This window comes from Drosophila gunungcola, unplaced genomic scaffold (genome assembly GCF_025200985.1).
Source record: "Drosophila gunungcola strain Sukarami unplaced genomic scaffold, Dgunungcola_SK_2 000001F, whole genome shotgun sequence".
Lineage (NCBI taxonomy): Eukaryota > Metazoa > Arthropoda > Insecta > Diptera > Drosophilidae > Drosophila > Drosophila gunungcola.
Genome location: NW_026453197.1, coordinates 17,102,697 through 17,125,194, shown reverse-complemented (window position 1 = coordinate 17,125,194; position 22,498 = coordinate 17,102,697). Strand labels below are relative to the sequence as shown.

Here is a 22,498-nt window from a genome sequence, read left to right as displayed (position 1 = left end):
ATTTGTAAATAAAATACCGATGGCAGCTTACAATCTAAAAAAAAACTAATAAATAATGTTTGGCAAGTCAAAGTATTGCAACTCTTTAAAAAGTTTGTTTTAAAACCCGACTTCTTTATATGATGTTATGAAACAATAAATTTATTTTGGATTATATCAAGGTCTTGAATATTTTAAATTTAAATTTAGCCCTCGTTCTTCAGTAAGATATTGAGATACAACAACAAAAGCGCTCATTTTAGTGACTTTGGTTGAGCGAGCTTTAAGAGAACCGGCCCTTTGAGGCTTCCTCTTTTTGCTCTTTTGGACACAGCTGTTTGGTTGTTGTACTCATAGTTTGTTGTTATTGGTTTCTGTGGCATGCCGGTAGTCAATTTTTGTTGTTGCTGAAAATTGAGAGAGTGACGTGCACACGGTGGCGTATGCGTAATATGTGTACATATGCGAAGCCCAACTTTTGCCGCCCACGCCCACCCAAAAAAAAGTGTATATATGTATATACATATATAATGCCAAATCAAAGTAAAAACGTGTTTGCCCGGCTTTTTTGCTCTCTTTTGGCACGCTCTTTTTGGGGAATTAAGAGCGGCGAGATTCTAACTCGTGCTTATTTGCTTTTTGGGCCTGTTGGGTTTTTTTGAGTTGCGTCGAGTTCACTTCAAGTTGAGACGTTTATCTGTGCGGTTGCCAACGTGTTTTTGTTTTGTATTCGCGATTCGCGCATTACTTGTACTATATACATGTATATAGTTAGTTAGAAAGAGAGAGCAGAAGCAAGAGAGAGGAGGGAATCGCTAAATTTGTTAAATTTGAATTACCCGTTTCGTTTTTAAAATGCCATGTGCTTGAGGCAAGGCGCAAATTGAAATTGAACATAATAAAACAAAATAGCCAGCCACAGATAGACAACAATTATTGAAAAGCCAACGGCTAACGTCATCAGCCATTGAAATCTATAAAAGACCCATAAGAAGTCAAACAAAATAAAGCCCACAAATAAAGGCTACACTCGAGGTGCGTTTGTGTGTTTTGAGTGCGTGAATGTGTGTGTGTGAAAAAATCTATAAAATTTTATACGAATTAAGCAGCGTTTGCCTTTCAACTCCATGGGCCAGACATATGTCAAAGTTGAATTTAGGGCACACAAAGTGGAAACGACGACCTACACAATTGCGTTTATAGCGAATCTTCCGCCAAGGAGGCATAAACGGGAATTTATAATATCACTCTATACCAATATATGTATATATTTTGTATAAATCGCGGTTCCGGAATCGGTGTTGCGTCACAATCTATTTCACACTGCTCTCGTTGTTCTTCGCACATTTCAGAGCCAAAATAGCGACCTAACGCTAGTCAACCAGCAGGCTCAATCGCTCATCCGCCAGGCCGACGCCCGTAATCGCCAGCTGATCGAGCAGGATAACGCCGGATTGAACAGATCTTGGCAGGATCTGGTACGCAGCTTGGAGCAGCGACGCGACAACCTGCAACAGTTGGCCGAGCATTGGGACGGCTTCGAGAACAGCCTGCACGCCTGGGAAAAGGCACTTGGTCGACTGGAGGACAAGTTCCGCAATGTCGATCCGACTGTAAGATCCCGACGTCATTTGGAAGACACGAAGAATGCCATTCAGGTGAGTTGAACACAGCGTCACGTCAGCCCTTTAAGGTCAGCTTAGATATTTACATGCTGGATACATTTCAAAGGTACACGGAAACATATTTTTTAGAGAAAGATTATGAAAAGGGTACCATTTTTGTTGAATTATTTACTTCCTTTTTTATTTGGTATATACAAATAAGTAATGGAGGTTTTTTTCTATGCAGATATATTCAAATTATTTAAAAACATTTATTTAACACTAAACCTCTTCGTCCGAAAGTATTAGATATTTTATTTATTTTTAAATGACAACTGAAGAAACCTTAAAGATTATTTTAATCTTTTGTAAAATTTAAAACTTTCTTTAAAAGATTTCCTATCCAATTGATAATTTATTGGACCAAATTACTGTATTTTATATAATGAATAGGACACATTTATAAGTTAAGTCTAAGGATAAATTTATATTTTTAAAATATTTTTGAGTTTACAATGATAACTTGTTTCATGCACGCCTTGAATCTTTTTATTAAAATCGTTCTCACTTATATTAAGAATAAGAGAAAAATTAGTAATGTTTTCAATTTATATTTTTATCTCTTGTCTCGCTCCATGTTTCTTTATATAAAAGACATACGATAAACATTATTTTATGTTTTTAATTTCATGTTCGTATCTCTGTGTGTATATCTTTTGCGGCACCCATTCATTCACATAGTTTCGTTATGGCAAATCCGCCCTCCCTTGGGGCCTTTTATGTTTGTCAAATATTTTTACCAATATCCATGCATAAACACGATTGTAAGAGTCGGATATATATGTATATATATAGCCGTGAACACCATGCCGACATCAAGTTCATGGTCACGTTGTGGACCGGAGCTTGCGCTCTTTGAGCTTCTCCCTCTCTTTGGCTCTCTCCCAAGTTGAGCTTCACAAAAGCTATAAAGCAGCTGAGTGTCTAAGGCAGGTCCAATTAAAATTTAACTATGTGTTGTGAATGATTAACACGGAAAAGCCACTAAATCACAATAATCAAAGGAAGAAGATTGCTACCAAAACAACATTCTAACTTTCAGTTTCTGAATACTTTTGTTTTTAGTTCACCCAGAGAACCAGAGACACCGAATGATTAATGACCTATAAATAACATAGAGTTGTTTGAATACCTTAGCTTTTATTTATATTTACATATTAATTGCATTATTTTATGAACTCAAGGTAGCAAAAACCTCAGCGATTAATTTACTAGAATCAATAATTAATATTTGTAGTACTTATCAGTAGTGATTTGAATAATTTATTGTAAGGTGACATCATTGTTTGGACCGATAGCAGCTTTTTGTTTTAAATTTGACAACTATAAATAGTACAAATATACGCACAAACTTACAAAAAAAAACCTAGTCCCACTTGAATGACAGTCTTTCAAATCACATTTCAATTGAAGCAGTTTTCAGCCATAAAAGTTAGGCCCGGCCATATCGAACTTACGATGTTGTCATACATGTGCCATATAAAGTAGGATTCAGCGATAACGAAAAAAAACAAAAACCATTTAACTTATCGATGATAAACAAACGCAAACACATAGTTAAGGCTTTAATTTTGTCTCTCCAAATTAGACTATAAATTTTATTTGCTTGTTTTTGTTATAAACTTGGATAACATTGTATAATTTTGCTGAAAAACTTCTTTAAAATTGTATAACCTCAAGATCCAAAAGCTGCAAAGTCAAGTCAACAAATTTATTTTTCTTATATTCAATGTTGACCTTCCAAACTGGAAATGAAACTGAAACTGAGGGAGAAACACATAAAAATACAATGAGGTTTATGCAAGCTCTACAAAAAAAGAGATGTTACAGTTAATGATATTTATTCATCCATTACATGACCACACCAAATTAATCTTAATTGAGGCAAATGTTGTAATTGATAAATTCTTGTTTTTTTTTTTTTAGGAATTACGTGAAGAATCAAATCAACTTAAATCATCACATAAAGAAATCGAGGCGCTCTCTAAATCCATCCTCACATTCCTTGGGGAAGTACACAAACCCTCGGCGGAGGCCATACAGGCCAAAGTGGATAAGTTAGTTGAACAGCAGGCCAAGTGAGTACCCATTTGAAACCCCAATTACCTGAATTCTATCTATCAACTACACTGTGTTAAACTACGCGTGACATGGGACCCAAAAAAAAAGAGGAGAAAAACAAACCCAAACAATATACAAACAATGGTTCCCCGATCGAAACGTTTAATTCCGGAAATTGAATTGGCTTGCATACATTATCAAGCTGCCAAACTTGTTGCCTAATGAAAACGAATGGCAACTTGGAGATTTTAACTGGTTACAGTTGACTATCTTGAGAGGCTTTCATGCTTATATCGTACTCATAATTAAGTGCGTACAGAAATCTTATGATGAAAATAATTTCTATAACAGTGATTCATTCAACGGAACTTTATATGAGTTTCTTGATAACTTTATAGTTGCACTTTTAATTGTAGCGATGAAAAGAAATTTTTGTTCTCGGCTTCTTCTACTTTTTTCTAACTTGCTTGACTTGTTCGGCCCTCGAAATGCCATCTTATTGTTAAAGTTGAGTCAAAAACTGACGTCAGACCAACTGTTACGCTTCGTTGTCGGTGTTTTGTTGTATGTGCATTACGTAAGCCGTGGCTTATAGTTTGTTATTTTACTCGGCCCTCCATTTCCCGAAAACATTAAGTTTAATTCCAAGAACTGCGAATAGAAATGTTTGCGGGGAAAACTTTTTTCTGTTATTTTTAACCATTTGTTTTCATTTCTTTTTTTGTCTGGGCTATCGCGTTCTTCAAAGAACTGTGCCAAAGCTTCGTTCTTATCAAAATGGGTCTTATCGATAGGGGTTCTACTGCAAACACATATAGTATATAGTATTTGACGATTCTTGCTTCTGCGACTTGATAAGCGCCACAAATGAAGAGAATTCTCGTTCCGTGCTTTTGCGGAAATGCCTGATAAACATTGCTGTTGTTGCCTGGCGCTAGAAAAACACAAAAACTGTGCCAATATGCCAATTCACTTTGCTTTTCTTGTTGATCATTGAGTTCGCTCTGAAAAATTCATTCGCTTGATTATTTGTCACGTGCATAAGCCTGGCAACATGTTGCCAGCAGCAATCTGGCATGTTGACAAGATTCAGAACTCACCACACCCACTGATCACGTAAACACTTTTTCGTTGACAGCGGCCCAATTTTCTCCCTTTTGGCCTTTCACACTGACACAATTTCTGTCTGTTTTGTTTTATTTTTACACACAATTTGTTTTCCTGACAGCATTCTGCCTCACAAACGAGAGCAGCAGCTGTGGCTATAATTTTCCTCACATTTTCCCCCAAAAACGAACCGCAATGTGCGTAAGTTTTCAAGAGGCTTTGAATGACAAATGTTTTGACTGCTGCCAGGCGATGACGGCTTCGATAAATCAAATATATATTCTTTGGATAATCACGTTTCCCTGTTGATTGAGTAAATAACAATAAAGAAAACGTGATAACCCTATGAAAAATATTATATTACCAAGAATTTGCTTTTCTAAGAAATATAAACTAAAAATGTTATACATTTAAACTAAAAAATAGCAAAAAGCCATTAAATTTTAATATTTACTTCTTGTCGTCTTAAAATATAATGCCAATGAAATATTCGAAATGGTAGTCTATATACAAATAATTTCAAATAATATTTCAAATATTAAGCTACACGGGAAATGGGGCATGAAATATTTGTCTTTAAAATATTTAGATATTTCTTTCGTTTCCCGTATAATTCCCAAAGGCGTCCCCCAATTAATTCACTGACATTTCTTTATTCCTTTAATTGTTCTCATTTTCGAATGCGGCTGTCCCAATCTGAACAAATAAACTATGCCATCATCACGCCGAAATGAATGATCTAATATGCCCCCAGCGGCATGTCATCGATAATTATATAGTCTCAAAACTGAGATATGTATATTATATATCCTAAAATGCGACGCAAAATTTCAATGCATTACTTGAGATATTAATAACATTGTTTCGGCATGCAAAAATCTAATCAGCAAAAAGACATTAAATATTGCGTAAGCCTATTTGCATTTGTGGGGATTTATTAATTTATTTATAACGATTTCTGTCCTTTCGTGTGTGAACGTGTTTATGTAAAAGACGACAATTAACTTCATTAGCAGCAAGTAAATTTAAATGTATGCCATTGATGAAATGACGGAATAAATACTCAAAGCGATATGAGCAAAATGTAAACAATGTGCCGAAAAAAAATAATTCAAAAAATAAGTAAATAATAAGGCGCAAGTGAAATTAAATGTTTTGCTTGACTTGGGTGACTTCATCGTTGAGAAATGGCAGAGAAATATGGAAAAAGGTAACGAGAAACCATATGTGTTAGTTTATTTAAATATAATGATAATTGAACTATTTCTGAATCATACTTTGTTGATTTGAAAATCTTATCAGGCTTTAGAAAAATTCATTAGGCAACCAAACAAATCCAAATTTAATCTGTGATTTGCATATGCATTTGCATTAACAATTTGTCATTGGGGTACCGCAAAAAAAAAGAGAAAATCAAAAACTGACAACAACAGAAGCGAATAATAATAAAAAACTTTGCCCAAATGAGGTAATCGGGTAATAATAAGTTTATTTCTGCCACTGTTATACGTTAACAGAGCGCTGTTACCGTTTTTGTTCCATTCCACTTGCTCTCACTCCCACTCTCTCTTTTTGCGACTCTCTCTTGTGGTAAGTTTATTGCCGGCTTTTCTTATCTAAACCGGCAAAATGGATTTATCAATCAAGCCTACATTGTTAATACTATTTTCTCATGAAAAATGGTAAGGGCTGGGCTTCCCAATCAAAGTTCAATGATTTTAGCCGGTTTATTCAATGTCAAGCGCATTTAACAATAATAATTTTTAGAGCCCACCTCACACTCGCGTTCCCCCTTTTATTCAGATATTGAGGTGTGGTGAGTTTTCTCGTTCTTTTATTTCCGTGGTGCCTTCGTGTGTGCACTGTTAACGATCGACAGCCGACGAAAGACGAAGCGCAAGGGAACTGAAAAGTTTTTGGCAATTTTTGCATGAGATTCTGGCCGATTCAGTTTTAATTTAGAGTTAGTTGCAAGCGGACGTGTTTCTCAAACTGGATGGCTGGAAACTAAATGAAAGAGCAAACGAACGAAGCGACCGCAATACATATACGCATATTTTTAAATCAAATTAATTAACTAAGAAGTAGTAAAAACCAGAGAAGCAGCAAAGAACGAACAAGCGGTGCCCCCAAAAAAGAGAGATGTATGGCAATGGATTTTCTTATGGGCCAACGGCATTTAACCGAAGCATATTTCTTTTCCCCCCATTTCTTTTAATTTCATGTTGAAGTTTTCGAACGCCGCTTTGTGGATTACCAGGCGTATACGTAACGAGCGAAAAACAGCCCCCGAGTCACAGAGTTAATTTTCCATTTTATAGCGTCTGCTTGGGTTTCACCGAAATTCCGCCAACGGAATTGAGGTAGTGGAAGTCAAGCAGAGAGCTCGGAAGTTCCAAAAGTTGAGCACACTTCTGCCTCCCGAGTCAAATAGGAGGTTCGAAAGTTGTCGCCAACAGAAAGACGCAGAAAAATACGAGCCCAAATCGCAGACAGAAGACTGAGCAGCAATTAAAAATTGTAGCTAATTGCCGGCAAACTTACGCACTTGTAGTTAAAGTCGTGAAAAGCAAGAGGTGATTGTTATGTCCACAAAAAAAAAACAAAAAACAGAAAACAACTACTTAAATTCGAATGAGAGCTGGTGTAGAAGTTTCCAAGACTTGATTAAGTCATCGTAGAGAATACCCCCTTAGAGCAGCTCATATGCAAAACAGCAGTACTCGTATACCTGCCAGGGTCGTCAGGTGTGATTGTTTTTGTTATTTTCGCTTCATTCGATTCGGTGGAGAGCCGGAGAAAAAAAATACAAATCGCACGCGTTTCTACTTTAAACGATGACGTAGTCAAGGCGACAAAAATAGCTGCTTATCGTCGACGAGGGCCTGATTACATTCCTCCTGTCGCCATAATTGATCAAACTATGTTTCGCAAATATTTCGACAAACGTTTTAGACTTGTTTCGTCGTGGAGCAACACGCTCCGCGCCGCTCATTGTTGCCTTTCACTTTCACTCGTGCTCACCACGGCATTTCACGCATATTTTGCCATTTAAATTAGAGCCGTGCACTAAATTTAAATCGTTAATTTGTACAAAATGGCAGCCGACTGAAAATAGCATAGAGGAAAAATAATTTTCCTTTTATTTATTTTGCTCGGCGGCGGCAACCCAAACAACATTGAGAACTCACTAGTTCGATATATTTGTTGGCTGCGAAAAATGACGCCGAAATAATTCTGGCTAGTTTATAGAGTATCGTGTATATCCGACGCCGCCCGAATTTCTGCTTTTCGCCGGCAGCAGCGCGCATTTAACAATTAAAATTAAAATTGTTTTCAGCCGACTTTTCGGCCAATTGGCCGCGAGCCAAATGTGTGTTGACTTGGCCTCATCTTGGGCCGAATTTTTGTTTCGGTCCTCGGCGGCTGTAAAGGGCAATAAACGTTCCATTAACATGTCCGTCATTCCATGCCAAGTGCAATCGTTGATCACGAACACAAAAACGAACACTTGTTGTCAGCACACAAAGTTATATTTTTTCAAATACATTTTTTGCTTTGGCCATCAGGGCGTATGAGCGATATGCGTCATGTGCTGGAAATACGGAGCGGAAATAAATGCGAAATTCAAATACGATCGATGTTACTCATTGATTCCATCCCGTTCACTGCAACGCCCCAATGACGTCAGCTTGTCTACGGCCAAAATGCACAGCGAAAAAGAAATATTAAAACATAAATAAATGGAGGCGGAATATAAATTTAAACATGCGCCGCTTTTAAAAATACACGCAAGCTAAAACAATAACAAAAACAAGAAAATATTAAAAGTTGTGCGTGTGTCAAGCAGCGGTAGGGAATATTTTTATTTTATATGTCTTACGGCGGCGGCTTTTTAAATGAAAAGTTTCGCTCTTTGCCTCTCAATGGGATCAAGGCAATTTCGAATTATGAGCAATGTACGAAAATCTTTTTCGAATTTCGAAAAATTGCTCAGACCCCCAAGCAAATGTGCTCGGGCCATTTCATTTAGAAAACTCTCTTGTAGCCAAACGGCAGCATTCATTTTTTCACGGAAATCTTCGCAGCCTCGAGGCCAAAGCCCAGTGGATCTTACATATACATATAGCGATATATATATATGCGCAGCCAAAGAACATTGAAAACTTCAGAATTTTTCAGCCTTTTGTGCCAGAAGAAGAATAACTTTTCGCCCGCCCGCCCCTATATATCTATATAGTAGAGGTCTTTTAGATCTCTGTGTGGACCAAATCTAGATATCTATCTATACCAGCAGGAACCGCGTGGTTTTCACACTGTCTACAACCATATATATATATTGCATGCCATTGAATAACGTGCCCCTGAATTTTAACCCGCTCTATTTTTTTTAGATTGAACGACACTCTGCGCGATAAGGAGCAACAGGTTAGCAAGGATCTCGAGGAGATCGAGCAAGTCTTCCGTCGCATCTCGCAACTGCAGGATAAGCTAAACGCCCTTCACGAACAACTCCAATCGGTTCACGTCTACGACGAGCATATATCGCAAACGGAACAGCTCCTGATCACATTAAATAGCCAGGTGCAGCAGGCCGCCGAGGAGAGCAGATCGCTGGTGGCCCAGACAACGGCCCAGTATCAGGCCAAACAGAATCAGCTGCCCAGCGACATTGCCCAGGAGTTTACCGCCCTCGAGCTTTTGGCCGAACGTGTCCAGGTGACGATGGAGACCAAAGAGAAGGATTTCAAGCGGGCCAAGACCGTGCGCACCGAATATGTGGCCGGTGTGGACGAGATTCAGCGCTGGCTGCTTCAGGCCGAGGTGCAGGTGCAGGAGCGAAGCCTTACACCCACACAGATGAAGGAGCTGCTGCAGCGCATCAACCACGAGATCACCGCCATCTACGAACGCTTCACGCTGGTCAAGACCAACGGCCAACTGATCATCGAGAATTGTCGCAACAGCGAGGAGAAGACGCTGGTGCAGACGACCATCGACCAGTTGGCCGCATCGCTGGCCCAGGTTCGCGGCTGGCTGGACGAGAAGAAGCAGGCGGTGGGCGATAGCTTGGACGCGTGGACGAGGTTCATGAACCTCTACCAGATCGTGATGTCGTGGGCTGCGGAGAAGCGCACCTTCATCGATCAAACGATCGAGCTGCGCACTCTGCCCGAGGCACGCAACAAACTGAACGACTATGTGACGGCTGTGAAGAGTATTAAACCGATTGTGAAGCATCTGAGCGAAATGGACAAGGAACTGGAGCACATTGGCCAGGTGACGACTGTGGGCGATCTCAAGGACAAACTGCAGGAGGCCGAGGATGCGAAGATATCCGTGGAAGCGGTGCTGCTAGAGAGGGTAAAGTGGAGGATCCGGAGGACTAACCCCGTTCCAAAAAAAAACCCAACCATTAAATAACTTTATTCTTCCCTTTACTATCATTTAATCCATAGAACTCCCTGCTGCAAGAGGCCTGCGAGGAATGGGACCAATGTGAACGCAAGATTAAGGATATACGCTCTTGGCACGAAAAGACGAAGCAGAGTTTGGACTCCTCGCAGCAGCAAAAGAAACCGCTGCGCGATCAGCTCGGCTTCTGTGAGAAGACCCTGGCCGATATTAATGTGCAGAAAACGAAACTGAGACTGTCCATTGAGAAACTGGAGGTGAGTACTCGGGGGGGGACCGGCGGCATGGCTAATTCCTGCTTATCATACCATTCACAGGTTCATTTCCGCAACGGCATGGGCGGTGATCCGCGCCTCAGCGAGAATGTCGACGATCTGGTGCGCGTGCTCGACGGCCTGGGCGAACTTGGCAAGGCCAAGTCGCAGAGCCTCGAGCAGACGCTGGCCCAGATCGATGTGTACCAGCAGCAGATGCAGACCCTGCGCCAGCGCATCATCCAGGAGGAGCAGCAGCTCCGACTGGTGATGGCGCCCACGTACTTGCCGCACGATCGCGAGCGCGTATTAGCCGAGCAACAGGTACGTACCGTCCAATCTCTGAGAGTTTTAGTAGACCCCAATATAGCAAACAAGCTAGCACAGTTCAGTTCAGATATCAGATATTGCCAGGAGCTCTCTAGTAAAGTCGTCAATTATCCCCTTTTAAATCCCCTTTTCTATATATCTATGAATCTCATTTCGTCATTGCTATGAACAATCCTTCAACGCTATGAAAAACAGTTGACAGAACAACCAAACAAAGTTATTAACCCCTTACCCGAATATATAATCTATATATTTGATTAATCTTTGAATTTGTTACGACCCTTACGCTTAAATGTGTGCGGGTAGGTCTGAAGAAAAACAGTTGCACGGTGGCTGCGTATTTAATTTATTCTTTTTAGTTTTATCAAAAAAAAAAAAAAAAATGAAACAACGCGCATTTTTATTTATTTATTTTTATCATTATTTTTTTTTTGTTCGTCCAAATTCTATTACGTTTTTATTTTCGAATTTGTTTTATGTCATTATATTTCGCACACACAAATCAACATTTATCATACACACATTTCATCTTTATATTTCCTTATGTTTAAACATTTTTCATCTCTCATCTACCGACCGTGCAGCTCTCATTTTCAAATCTCATTGCTACCATATCGCTCTCATTGGAAAATACCCACAGAAATTATACCTCATTTATATCGGCGCTTGCGGATCTCACCATAACCATTTGTCACGTGCTGCGGCCCGAAAATATATTTAAAATGCCCAGAAACAAATAAGTTCTTGTTGTCAGGGTTAGGCCACCCAGAAAATAAAAGCAAATTCCTCCTCCAGATAATCATCAAGACTATTTTTAGAGCCAAAACGTTTTCCATTGTTTTTGTTGCTCGTAAACAAAATGATTATATTTAGAGGCAGTTGCCTAGCAATAGATTTATCAAGTTTTTCCCAGTATTTTAAATCACTTAATATTATTACTAAAATTTAACTTTACATTGCGAACTGCAATGTTGGCGGTAAGTGGCAAACAAAGAATTCAACTTAATTTGGGACCGTAGTTAATATTTTGATGATAAATGGGGGCAGCTCTTGCTATGAGAACTTATTTTGATTTTCTTTCACCTGACCTCACACACACACACACACACACACACACAAACACCCATGAGAAAGTACACTCATCACATCGCATTTAAATCGTCACATTTTATGGCACAATTACATATTAAGCTTTCGCTTAGACATTTTTGAAAGGTTTTTAATTTCTTTTAATTTTTATTTGATTTAATTATTTAGTCAGCTTAGCCAAGCAATCATTTTCTTCACCAAGCAGCTCTCTCTTACTCTCTCTTTATACCTCTATAAAATCTTTCTGGTATTGTACTAGCAAAAGTCGGTTATATCTTAATTATGGTTACGGTTTATAATTTGATTTGGTATTTTATTTTTGACAAATGTATTTTTCTTTATCTTTTCTCTACGTAACTTATTGAATATAAACAAAAATCCTGGTGTCGTTGCGCTGAAAAAATCGAAAAACAAACATGCAAATTATTAAACACACTCCATAAACATTGTTCTTTACTAATCATATTTAAACCAATTAAAACTTATCGTTGGGCTTTGCTCGCTTGCCTGTTGCGCTACTTATAAACCTGTGACTAATCCAAAACTGCTACATATCCGATGTAACCCCGCTAACCTCATCGAATAAACAACCCCTGATCACACATAAACAAACACACATGGGTACTGCTTACTTCTTCTATAAAAACGAAATATCGAACTTGGTTAATGGTCGCTTTTCCTGTATCCCATGGCGTATAATGTGCTCGCTATCTCTAAATTGCCATTAATGAATCTCAATATATATGCTGACATCTTTTGTATTTCTTCTTTATATATATATATATCTGCTCTCACGCCAACCATTTGAACTCTTTCGAAAAAAAAAATAAAAATGCACCATATATACCCTATATATAAACAATAGGCATGCCGGGAACGTGTCAAAAATCTGCATTCGAAAATAACTGCACGTAACGAGCGCATCAAGTTGTTAATACATCGCGGCACGCCGGACGATGCCAAGCTAGAGATTTAGGATGCCGTACCCTTAACCATAAGTTAAAGCCAATCTAGGTCTAGATCAAAGCCAATGCAGCCACCCCGGCGTCTTCCGTTTGCCCTTGCCACCGGTCTCCTTCTCCCAGGGACGGTGGCTTTGGCCAAACTGTCAACTGCCGTCACTACTCTAATCAAAAACATGACCCATGTTTAAGAACATACAATTATATTATATATTTTAAAGAATAAATTAAATTATCAAATTATATTTTTAAAACGCAATCCACTCTTTGAGTATAATTTATCAGGAAACTTAGGGTATTTCTCTATTAGGTAGATAAGCCTTGTCTTTGTCCCCCCTTTTGAAACCCCTGCAATCATATCAAAGCTAACGTTTTTGGCAAATCTTCCCCCTATCTCTCCCACTCTCTCTCTCTCACTCTGATACGTGAACCATGATGAACAATTAGGCAATGCGAGAATCAATCGATGGCATGCAGCAAGTCTACGATGCGACCGCTCGAAAGTCCTATGCGCTGGATCCCCATTCAGTGGTGACCACTTCATCGACTGTCTCGTTGCTTATGAAGCCAACAGCGGCAGTGGGTCTGACCTATGCTGAAGTGTTGTCTGGACATGCGAGTCCGGTAAGCAGCGGTAATGAATCGGTAACAAATCCCCGACAAGAACGAGACCACTCTATTACGACAACAACAGCGACCCGGCAGGAACAAACGACCGACGATACCCTCAACCAGACAACAATTACAACTGTTACGACCACAACAACAACGACTTCGAGACGTACGCACGGTGATGAAGACCAAAGCCAGGAGCGATATGAGTTCCATGTCGGCGGCAGCACTGTTCCCTCAGCGAAATACGAGCGTCAAGAACATGTTACACCAACCAGCGACAATACCCCAATTTCAGTTCCTAGCACAACGACAACGTCCAACCCCAACACTCAGTTCATCGAAAGTGAGCAAAAACACCATTCTCAGGCCAAACCGGGTAAGAAACTTCAGCCACCGCGTCCAGAACGTCGAGGTCGTTCGCCTAGACGTCGACCTCAACAGCACCAAGCACAACCAACCCAGGAACAACAGCCCCCAATCGAGATTCAATTCGAGCAGCAACAACCACAACAGGAACAACTCTTCTTGCCCATTGATGACCGCACTAGATCTCGTAGCCCCATGTGGGTACCCGGTTCGACATCCTATGCCGAGGTTCTGCGAGGACTGGAACTGGAGCGCCTCAAGGCCGAGCAGTTGGCCGCGCAGGCGGTTCAAGGCCGCACCGATCTTACCATCCAGGATGTGGTGGATGCCAGCGCAGAAGTTTCAGGCAGTATTTACGTCCCCGAACCTGAGCCACAGCCCATTAAGGAAACACAGCAGCAACAGCCACAACTAGAACAATACATCAGCAACACCGGTACAGATCTTAACTATTCTATCCCGCAGCAGGAGCAACAGCAACATCAGTTGCAACCACAACAGCAGCAATCTCAGCCACAGCAACCGAAATCCCTAAGTAACTACGAAGTGCCCATGACAGCTGAAGAGATTGCAGCCACCTACTTGCAGCCCGATCCGCAGTTGTATCAGACAATGTACGAAAACGTAGCCGATAGTGGTCAGTGGGGTTATGTGACAGGATCTGTGACAGAGTCACAGCAGCAGCAGACGACCCAACAGAACTATTACGAGCAGATTATGCAGATGCAGTATCCCATACAGTATCAGCAGGTGGCTGTGCCACCAGCGACAACGCAATATCAGCTTTTGGCTGGCTACTATCAGCCGGTGGCTCAGACGGAGACTTACTCCACGGTTTACCCCGCAGAGCCGAATCAAATCTACTATACCCAGCAAACGGCCGAGTACTCACAGGAATACCCACAGCAGCAGCAGCAAACCGAACCTTTGCAGGAATATCAGCAGGAGGCGGTAGAGCAGACCTATCTGCTTGATCCCTACACCACGAGTACCACTCTTACCTCGACAACAGGTAACAGCGTGCTGGATCGCGTTGTAACCACATTGGCATCTATGGTGCAACAGAGTGCAGAGCCTCTGACTACCAGCACCCAGCAAATTCAACCGGTGGTGGTCCAGAGCGAGCCGTCATACTATATTGAAGAGCATGTTCATATGCTGCGACCTGTAGAACCACAAGAGTTTGAGCTGAACGAACCACGACCGGATATTACTTTTGGTCAATTTGATATTGATGCTATTGAAACCATACCTTTGGATGAGCCACAAGTTCCACAGGCCCAAATCGAACCTCAGCCCCAGGCTCAATCTCAACCAATTAGTACGTCAACCAGCTATGTAACGGAGACTACAATTGTCTCCGAACAGACACAGCCAACTGTGATAATACGGCAGACTCAGGAAATTGTCGCAGTACCAGATGCCCCACAGCCCACTGAAGTTCCGACCACGGTCGTGGTGCAACCCCAGCCTCAGCGGCGAAGCAACAAACAAGTCCGGCCCCAGGATATCAGTACAGGCAGCACTTATGCCGAAGTCCTCTTCGGTCTCCAGCACAAAGAAAATCCAGTTTTCCAGCCATCCAGTCAGCAACAGACCCCAGTGCGCCTCACGTCCTCGCCGCCTATGCAACGCAAGCTGGAACAGGCGACAATCAATACTGCTACCTTTACTAATAAAACTAAACAGCAAGCCAGACAAGTCGAGAAATCACCAACTTGGGAACGCAAGATCGACAATGTTGAGTCGCGTACATCGCGAACAAAGAGAGTAAGACACGAAACTCAACCGGAACCATTACCGATTAAACAAAGTACTAGGAAAGACGGTAAGACGGGTAAGAAATCCCAGTCTCCCGATAGAAATGGTGTCGCTTTGGTGGAGAGGAAACCACTTGTTGATGCGCCAACACCCAAGACGGATGTTGAAGAGACTCCCAAACCTGAGCCAAAGCCAAGAAAATCAAAGAAGCCGAAAAAGCCAAGCGATAGTGAGGCCGCAACAAGTGTAGAGCGAAAAGATGAATCAGCTGCCGATGTTTTAGTGTCATCTAAAAAGGACAAGAAATTGGCCCACTCTATTTTGGTCGAGACAACTGTGATAAAAACAATAGTTGAACCTGCTGTTGAGATTATTTTGCCAGTGGAATCAGCTCAAGCTCCCTCAAAGAAAGATAAAAAACAAAAACCCGTCAAGGAAAGGGACACTACAAAGTCAGAAGAAAAGGTTCTTAAGGTGCCACCAGTTGCTCCAACCAGAAAGGATAAGAAACAAGCCAAGATGGTGGCGCAGGAACCCGTGCCAACCAAGTCTATTGAGCCGACGGTAAAGGCAACTGACAAGCCAGCCATAACTGAATCGAAGTCAGAGAGTGTGGTTAAAACTGTTGTAGAGAAAGTTGTTGTCAACAACAAGTCGGTCGAACCTGTCATGGAAAAGGAAATTGTCAAAGCTGCTCTCATAGACGAGGAAGAACCCGTAAAATCTCTAGCTCCAGCTGTGCCTTCAAAGAAGGAGAAGAAAAAGACCAAGACAGTTGTTGAGCAGCTTGAGCCTGTCACTAAAAAAGAGATTGTTCAACCATCTGTTATTGAAATTGTAGAACCTCAGGCTACTACTATTAGTTCCAAAAAGGAAAAGAAACAGTCGGAAACTATTGTGGAAACTTTACTTATTAGTACACAAAACGTGGAACCAGTAGTTCAAACAGAAGTTCCTACACCAGTGCCCTCCAAGAAGGACAAAAAGCGTTCTAAGAAGGAACCAAAACAACCCTTGGAAACTAATACAACTAAAATACCAGAAACAGTTACAGTTCAATGCACCACAGTGACTGAGCCTATAGTTGCTACTCAGGACCTACTTGAAAATCCTATGCCGTTATCGGAACCAATTACTGAAAAAACTTTAAAACAGGAACCAATAACTGAACTTCCAATTGAAAATGTTTCCTCAGATGTTGTAATTGCCACCGAAAATCTAATAAAATTAACAAAGGACACACCATCGTCCATCGAGACCGCCCCCCTTGATATTCAGGAGACCATTATCGAAGGCGAGCCTACGGTCACTACATCAAGTAATACAATCTCAACGGAAAGTGGCACTACAACCATCACAACGCGTACAATAACAAAGCACATAACCAAGCGCATTGTAAAACGTATTGTAGATGGCAAAGAGGAGATTGTCGAAGAAGATGTCATTGATGATTTACCTGAAGAGAACATATCCGTTGAGCAATATAACCTTCCAAAAATAGAAACCACCACCAAGGAGGTGCCCATTGATGTAACTGGATTCTCTACAACACAGGACACAATCGTACAGCAAGGATCGATAACAAAGACAGTTATAACCAAGACAAAGCGCATTCTGAAGCGGATAACTGAAGACGGAGAGGAAATAGTAGAGGAGGTCTTTGAAGATGAACCTGAGGTTGAGCGCGATGTGACTCTGCTACCTACTACAGTGATAACTTCATTAGAAGTCATCGAGGATGCTGCCCAAAATGTGGTTGATGAAGTTTTAAAACAAGCTGAGGAAATAACGCAACACGAATCGTCAAAACTGAGCCAGGAGAAAACCAAGCCCTCGATTGAAGTAGAACTTAAACCAAGTCCTGCTGAACCTGAAGTAACCAATAAGAAGGAGATACAGAAGCCGCAAAAGCCTTCAAGAAAAGATAAGAAGAAACAAAAGAAGTTGGAAAACGAGCAAGACGCTCATATTGAGCAGAAGGTTATCAAAATCGTCGAACCTCAAATAGAAATCACAGAGCCCCCTGAACGTACCAAGTGCAATTGCTACGGATAATAATCAAAATCTGTCGTCTGAGCAAACCATCGTCAGCGATGACAACGGTCTCATCAAGACAACAGTTATCCGTACAACCAAAATCGTAAAGAAAATCAGCAGCAGTCAGCAACAAAGTCAGGAGATGACTTCTTCGACGCATTCAGATGCAGCTTCATCTTTGGGCTCTTACGATTTGGCAGACGAAGCAACCGAATCACCAAAGATTGAGAAATCGGAAACGAATAGCCGAGAAATCAGCGATGAGGGCGTAGTCAAAACTACTAAAACCACAACCACTAAAACCATAAAATCTCCCAAAGTGGAAGAAGTACACGTGGAACCATCATTAGATTTAACAACCGGCACGGTTGTTTCACCTGCAGTTGTTGAAGAGCCTGAGGAAGGTGGTGTAATCAAAACAACTATTGTGCGTACCACGAAGATTGTCAAAAAGATTTCTCAAGAGAGCGAAAATATCAGCGAGACAAGCAGTGAAGCCGAGATTTCTCTACCGATTGTCGAGTCAGTCATGCAAGACGCTCCACTTGTCGCAGAATCTGTAACTACTGAATCAAACAGCGAGGGCATAACTAAGACCACGACAACACGGACAACTAAGGCTACTGCTAAGATTGCGGGCGGAAGTGAAGATGAAGTTTTGAACTTACCGGATGTTCCTGTGGCCCCTCTTGAATTGGAGGATGAAGCTGTTGAACTTCCAGAAGTCCCGAAAGCCCCTATTGACGTGCAAGATAAGCTTATGATAGCCGCAACTACTATTGATGTTCCAAACTTCACCCAAATGAAATCTACAGTTATGGACTTTATTACTGCAGAGCAATATGAGGCGAAAGAATCGACTAAGTCAGAAGAAATTGTTTCTCAGATTCCACTTTACGAGGAACATAAGGACCTGGCTCCAGCTGAAGAATTTACGGTGTCGGAACCTGAATCTTCCGGGGTTGGTGATGTTGTCAAGACTACAATTGTTCGAACAACTAAAATTGTCAAGAAGCTATCGCAAAACGCGGAACAAAGTGTTGGTGTAATCGTTGACGCTCCCAATTCGGAGGACACGGAATCAAAACCCGTGGAGCCAGTTGAGGACGCTAGTGTTGGTGTTACTAAAACAACAACCGTGCGTACTACGAAGATCGTAAAGAAGCTTAATGAAGATGGGGAAACAACCACAGAGGAAACCAGCACCGCCAGTGAACCAGTGACAGTGCGAGAAGCTTCGCCAACTAATTCGGAGGTCCCGAGCGAAACTTCAACCACATCTAGTCAAATTGATGGTGCAATTATCAAGACTACGACGATTCGAACAATGCGGATCACAAAGAGGGTAGCCAATGACGGACGCATTCTGCTCACTGAGAGCGAGACACCGGGTGATGTAATTGTAACTTCAAGCATTGAGATGCCCGACCAGAGACCAATTAGTCCGGTGGTTTCCTCGCGCTCAACCTCTCCCGCTGTGACGCCTAGTTCCGAACTGAAGTTAACTAATCTGGGTTCGAACATACAGTTAGGATTAAAGGACAGCCCAACTGGGGTTAAGGTTATTGGCATCGAAACAAACACCGTCGAGTTGCCGAAGTTTGGTGAACAGCAATATGCTGAAAACAAAACTAATGGGTCACTTAACAAGACAGAAAGTATTACCACTACTATGACGACTACCAAGAACACGATACTCACGACTACCCAACGACGAAGCTTCGAAACCGAAGACGGCACAAATGTTCTTTTCGTGGGAGAAGGCATTGACGGTGCATATCCACCGGGCACAGTGCAAAAAATTTCCCTAATTACTCATGAAGAGAAACTGAAGACACCTATCGTGAAAATGCATCTTGATTTTCCGGAGGTTAGTCTTCGGGTGACAGAGACTGTGACTGAAAATGTGGAATCACTGCAAGAAACAGCCGACAGTAGTGAGAATACCGTGATTGACGTAGTCGAATTGTCGAAATCTGAGGTCCCAGAAGCAGTAGAATCCAAATCTGATCCCATTCCCCCGCTAGTAGTAAAACCTACCCCATCAGATGAACTTACAAAGATCCCAGAAACAACCCCCTCAGTTGTCCCTAAAAGTAGCCCAGAAGAACTAAGCCCTGAAGAACAAAAGCTGTTTGAAGATATTCAGAAAAAACTTTCCAAGAAAGATAAGAAGAAGCGTCCCGCTATTCCGGAAGAGTTTATTAAGCAAGAAACGGTTCAGGTCATTTTAGAGGAAAGCAAAGGTAATGAAAATAGTAATATCCATGGTATGGTTGAAAAACTAACCGATGTAGTTGAACCCTTAGTTAAGCAAGACACGTTGGCTTTCAATGTCTCGCAGGAAGAGACCCTGATCTCTAGTGTCGGTTCAATTAAGCAATCTAAGGAAGACGTTTATTATCAAGAGTCCATAGTAGAAGTTGTACCAGTTACCGAATCTTCTCAAGCAACTGAAGAGGTCACTGTTAATATTCAACCAAGACCTCTTCTGGAATCTGAGAATTTTGTAAACAACATTACTCAAGACGAGTCTTTAATCTCCACCGTCAAGTTGATCGAGCAAACAAAGTCAGACATCCTTTATCATGAGTCTTTAGTTGTCCCCGTTCATCCTCAAGAAGAAGTGCCAGTCGAAATTCCATGTGAAACTCAGTCAAGTTCTGCTCCTACTAATATTGCTAATCAAATTGTTTCTGCCCAACCAAGCGCATTAATTGCTGAAGCATTTGTGGCTAACCCGGTAAGCACTTTAAATATAATCACTAATATTGAAACAATTTTACCCCAAGACAAAATATTTGAAATTCCCAAATTTGATATATTTAAACTTAATATCGCTGAGGATAATTATCACATAATCAATTCTAAAGCTATTGAAAATATACAATCTATCGAAACTGTACCTGAATCGCACGCAAAGACGGTAAGCTTTGACGATGCAACGGAAACTAAAATTGAAACTACCGTCACCGACATGGGTTCAACAACGACACTGGATTCTGCAGTACCTCAACAAACCGATTATATCCCTGCTACATACAACTTCGAGGTTCCCAAGTTTGACATAATTTTCTTAAATAAGGCTGAGGCTAGACAGAAAATTCTTGAAGCGGCAGAAGAAACCAAAACAATTTATACGGTTATCGATGAAGTAGCCAAACCGATAGAGGATGAAACTAAGACAATTCCAACTGTTTCTGAGTCACAAACGGAAGTAACGCTAGTCGAAGAAGGAGAAAAGTCTGAGCCAATTGTTGACGCCTCGATAGTGGATGAAACCAAAACAATTACAACAATTACCACTACAACAGTAACTACTGAGTCCACCAGCGAGACTGCTGTTCCCGAAGAACCCAAAAAAGTTGAGGAAAAGACGCAGGAGGAACCCAAGAAACCAGCATATGCCGGTTTGCCCGTGGACGACTCTTCCAGCTCTTGGATGGATGTTTTGGATGAGCCAATGAACTTCTCCGATGATGAAGAGGAATCTGTTCCTGAGCCTCAAACGGAAGTCACGCTAGTGGAAGTAATAGAAAAGTCTGTGCCAATTGTTGAAACTCCGATTGTGGATGAAACCAGAACAATTACAACAGTTACCACCACAACAGTAACTACTGAGTCCATCAGCGAGACTTCTGTTCCCGAAGAACCCAAGAAAGTTGAGGAAAAGACAATTGAGGAACCCAAGAAACCAGCTTATGCGGGTCTGCCCGTGGACGACTCTTCCAGCTCTTGGATGGATGTTTTGGATGAGCCAATGAACTTCTCCGATGATGAAGAGGAAACTGTTCCTGAGCCACAAACGAAAGTTACGGTGGTGGAAGTAACAGAAAAGTCTGTGCCAATTGCTGAAGCTCCGATTGTAGATGAAACCAGAACCATTACAACAGTTACCACTACAACAGTAACTACTGAGTCCACCAGCGAGACTGCTGTTCCCGAAGAACCCAAGAAAGTTGAGGAGAAGACAATTGAGGAACCCAAGAAACCAGCTTATGCCGGTCTGCCCGTGGACGACTCTTCCAGCTCTTGGATGGATGTTTTGGATGAGCCAATGAACTTCTCCGATGATGAAGAGGAATCTGTTCCTGAGCCACAAACGGAAGTCACGCTAGTGGAAGTAATAGAAAAGTCTGTGCCAATTGTTGAAGCTCCGATTGTGGATGAAACCAGAACAATTACAACAGTTACCACTACAACAGTAACTACTGAGTCCACCAGCGAGACTGCTGTTCCCGAAGAACCCAAGAAAGTTGAGGAGAAGACAATTGAGGAACCCAAGAAACCAGCTTATGCCGGTCTGCCCGTGGACGACTCTTCCAGCTCTTGGATGGATGTTTTGGATGAGCCAATGAACTTCTCCGATGATGAAGAGGAATCTGTTCCTGAGCCACAAACGGAAGTCACGCTAGTGGAAGTAATAGAAAAGTCTGTGCCAATTGTTGAAGCTCCGATTGTGGATGAAACCAGAACAATTACAACAGTTACCACCACAACAGTAACTACTGAGTCCACCAGCGAAATTGCTATTCCCGAAGAAACGAAGAAAAATGATGGCTTGGAAAAGAAACCTGTGGAGCTAAGCAAACCAGTATCTGAGCCACAAAAGGAAGTTACGGTGGTGAAAAAAGCAGGCAATTCTGAGCCGATTGTTAAAGTTCCGATTGAGGATGAAACCAACACAATTGAATCTATAAGCGAATTATCCATTTCCAAAAACGAAACTACTGTTCACGAAGAATCGGCTAAAATCCCAGATACTGTTATATCCATTCCCAAAGAAGAAAATGATCATGAAGAAGGCGATTCGGACTCTCTTTCTGTTGAAGCCCAGTCCTTTAATAATGGAGTTCAA

General features: G+C 41.4%; 1 protein-coding gene across 1 annotated transcript in view; it reads left to right on the top strand.

The window, feature by feature from the left end:
* Window positions 1–22,498, top strand: part of LOC128262896 (muscle-specific protein 300 kDa-like) — an 80,007-nt gene that overhangs the window by 17,864 nt on the left and 39,645 nt on the right. The window contains 7 exon segments of the mRNA XM_052997465.1: window positions 1,332–1,637; window positions 3,570–3,721; window positions 9,206–10,175; window positions 10,271–10,483; window positions 10,544–10,804; window positions 13,309–17,621; window positions 17,623–20,383. Of these exon segments, the coding sequence (XP_052853425.1) occupies window positions 1,332–1,637; window positions 3,570–3,721; window positions 9,206–10,175; window positions 10,271–10,483; window positions 10,544–10,804; window positions 13,309–17,621; window positions 17,623–20,383 (8,976 nt within the window).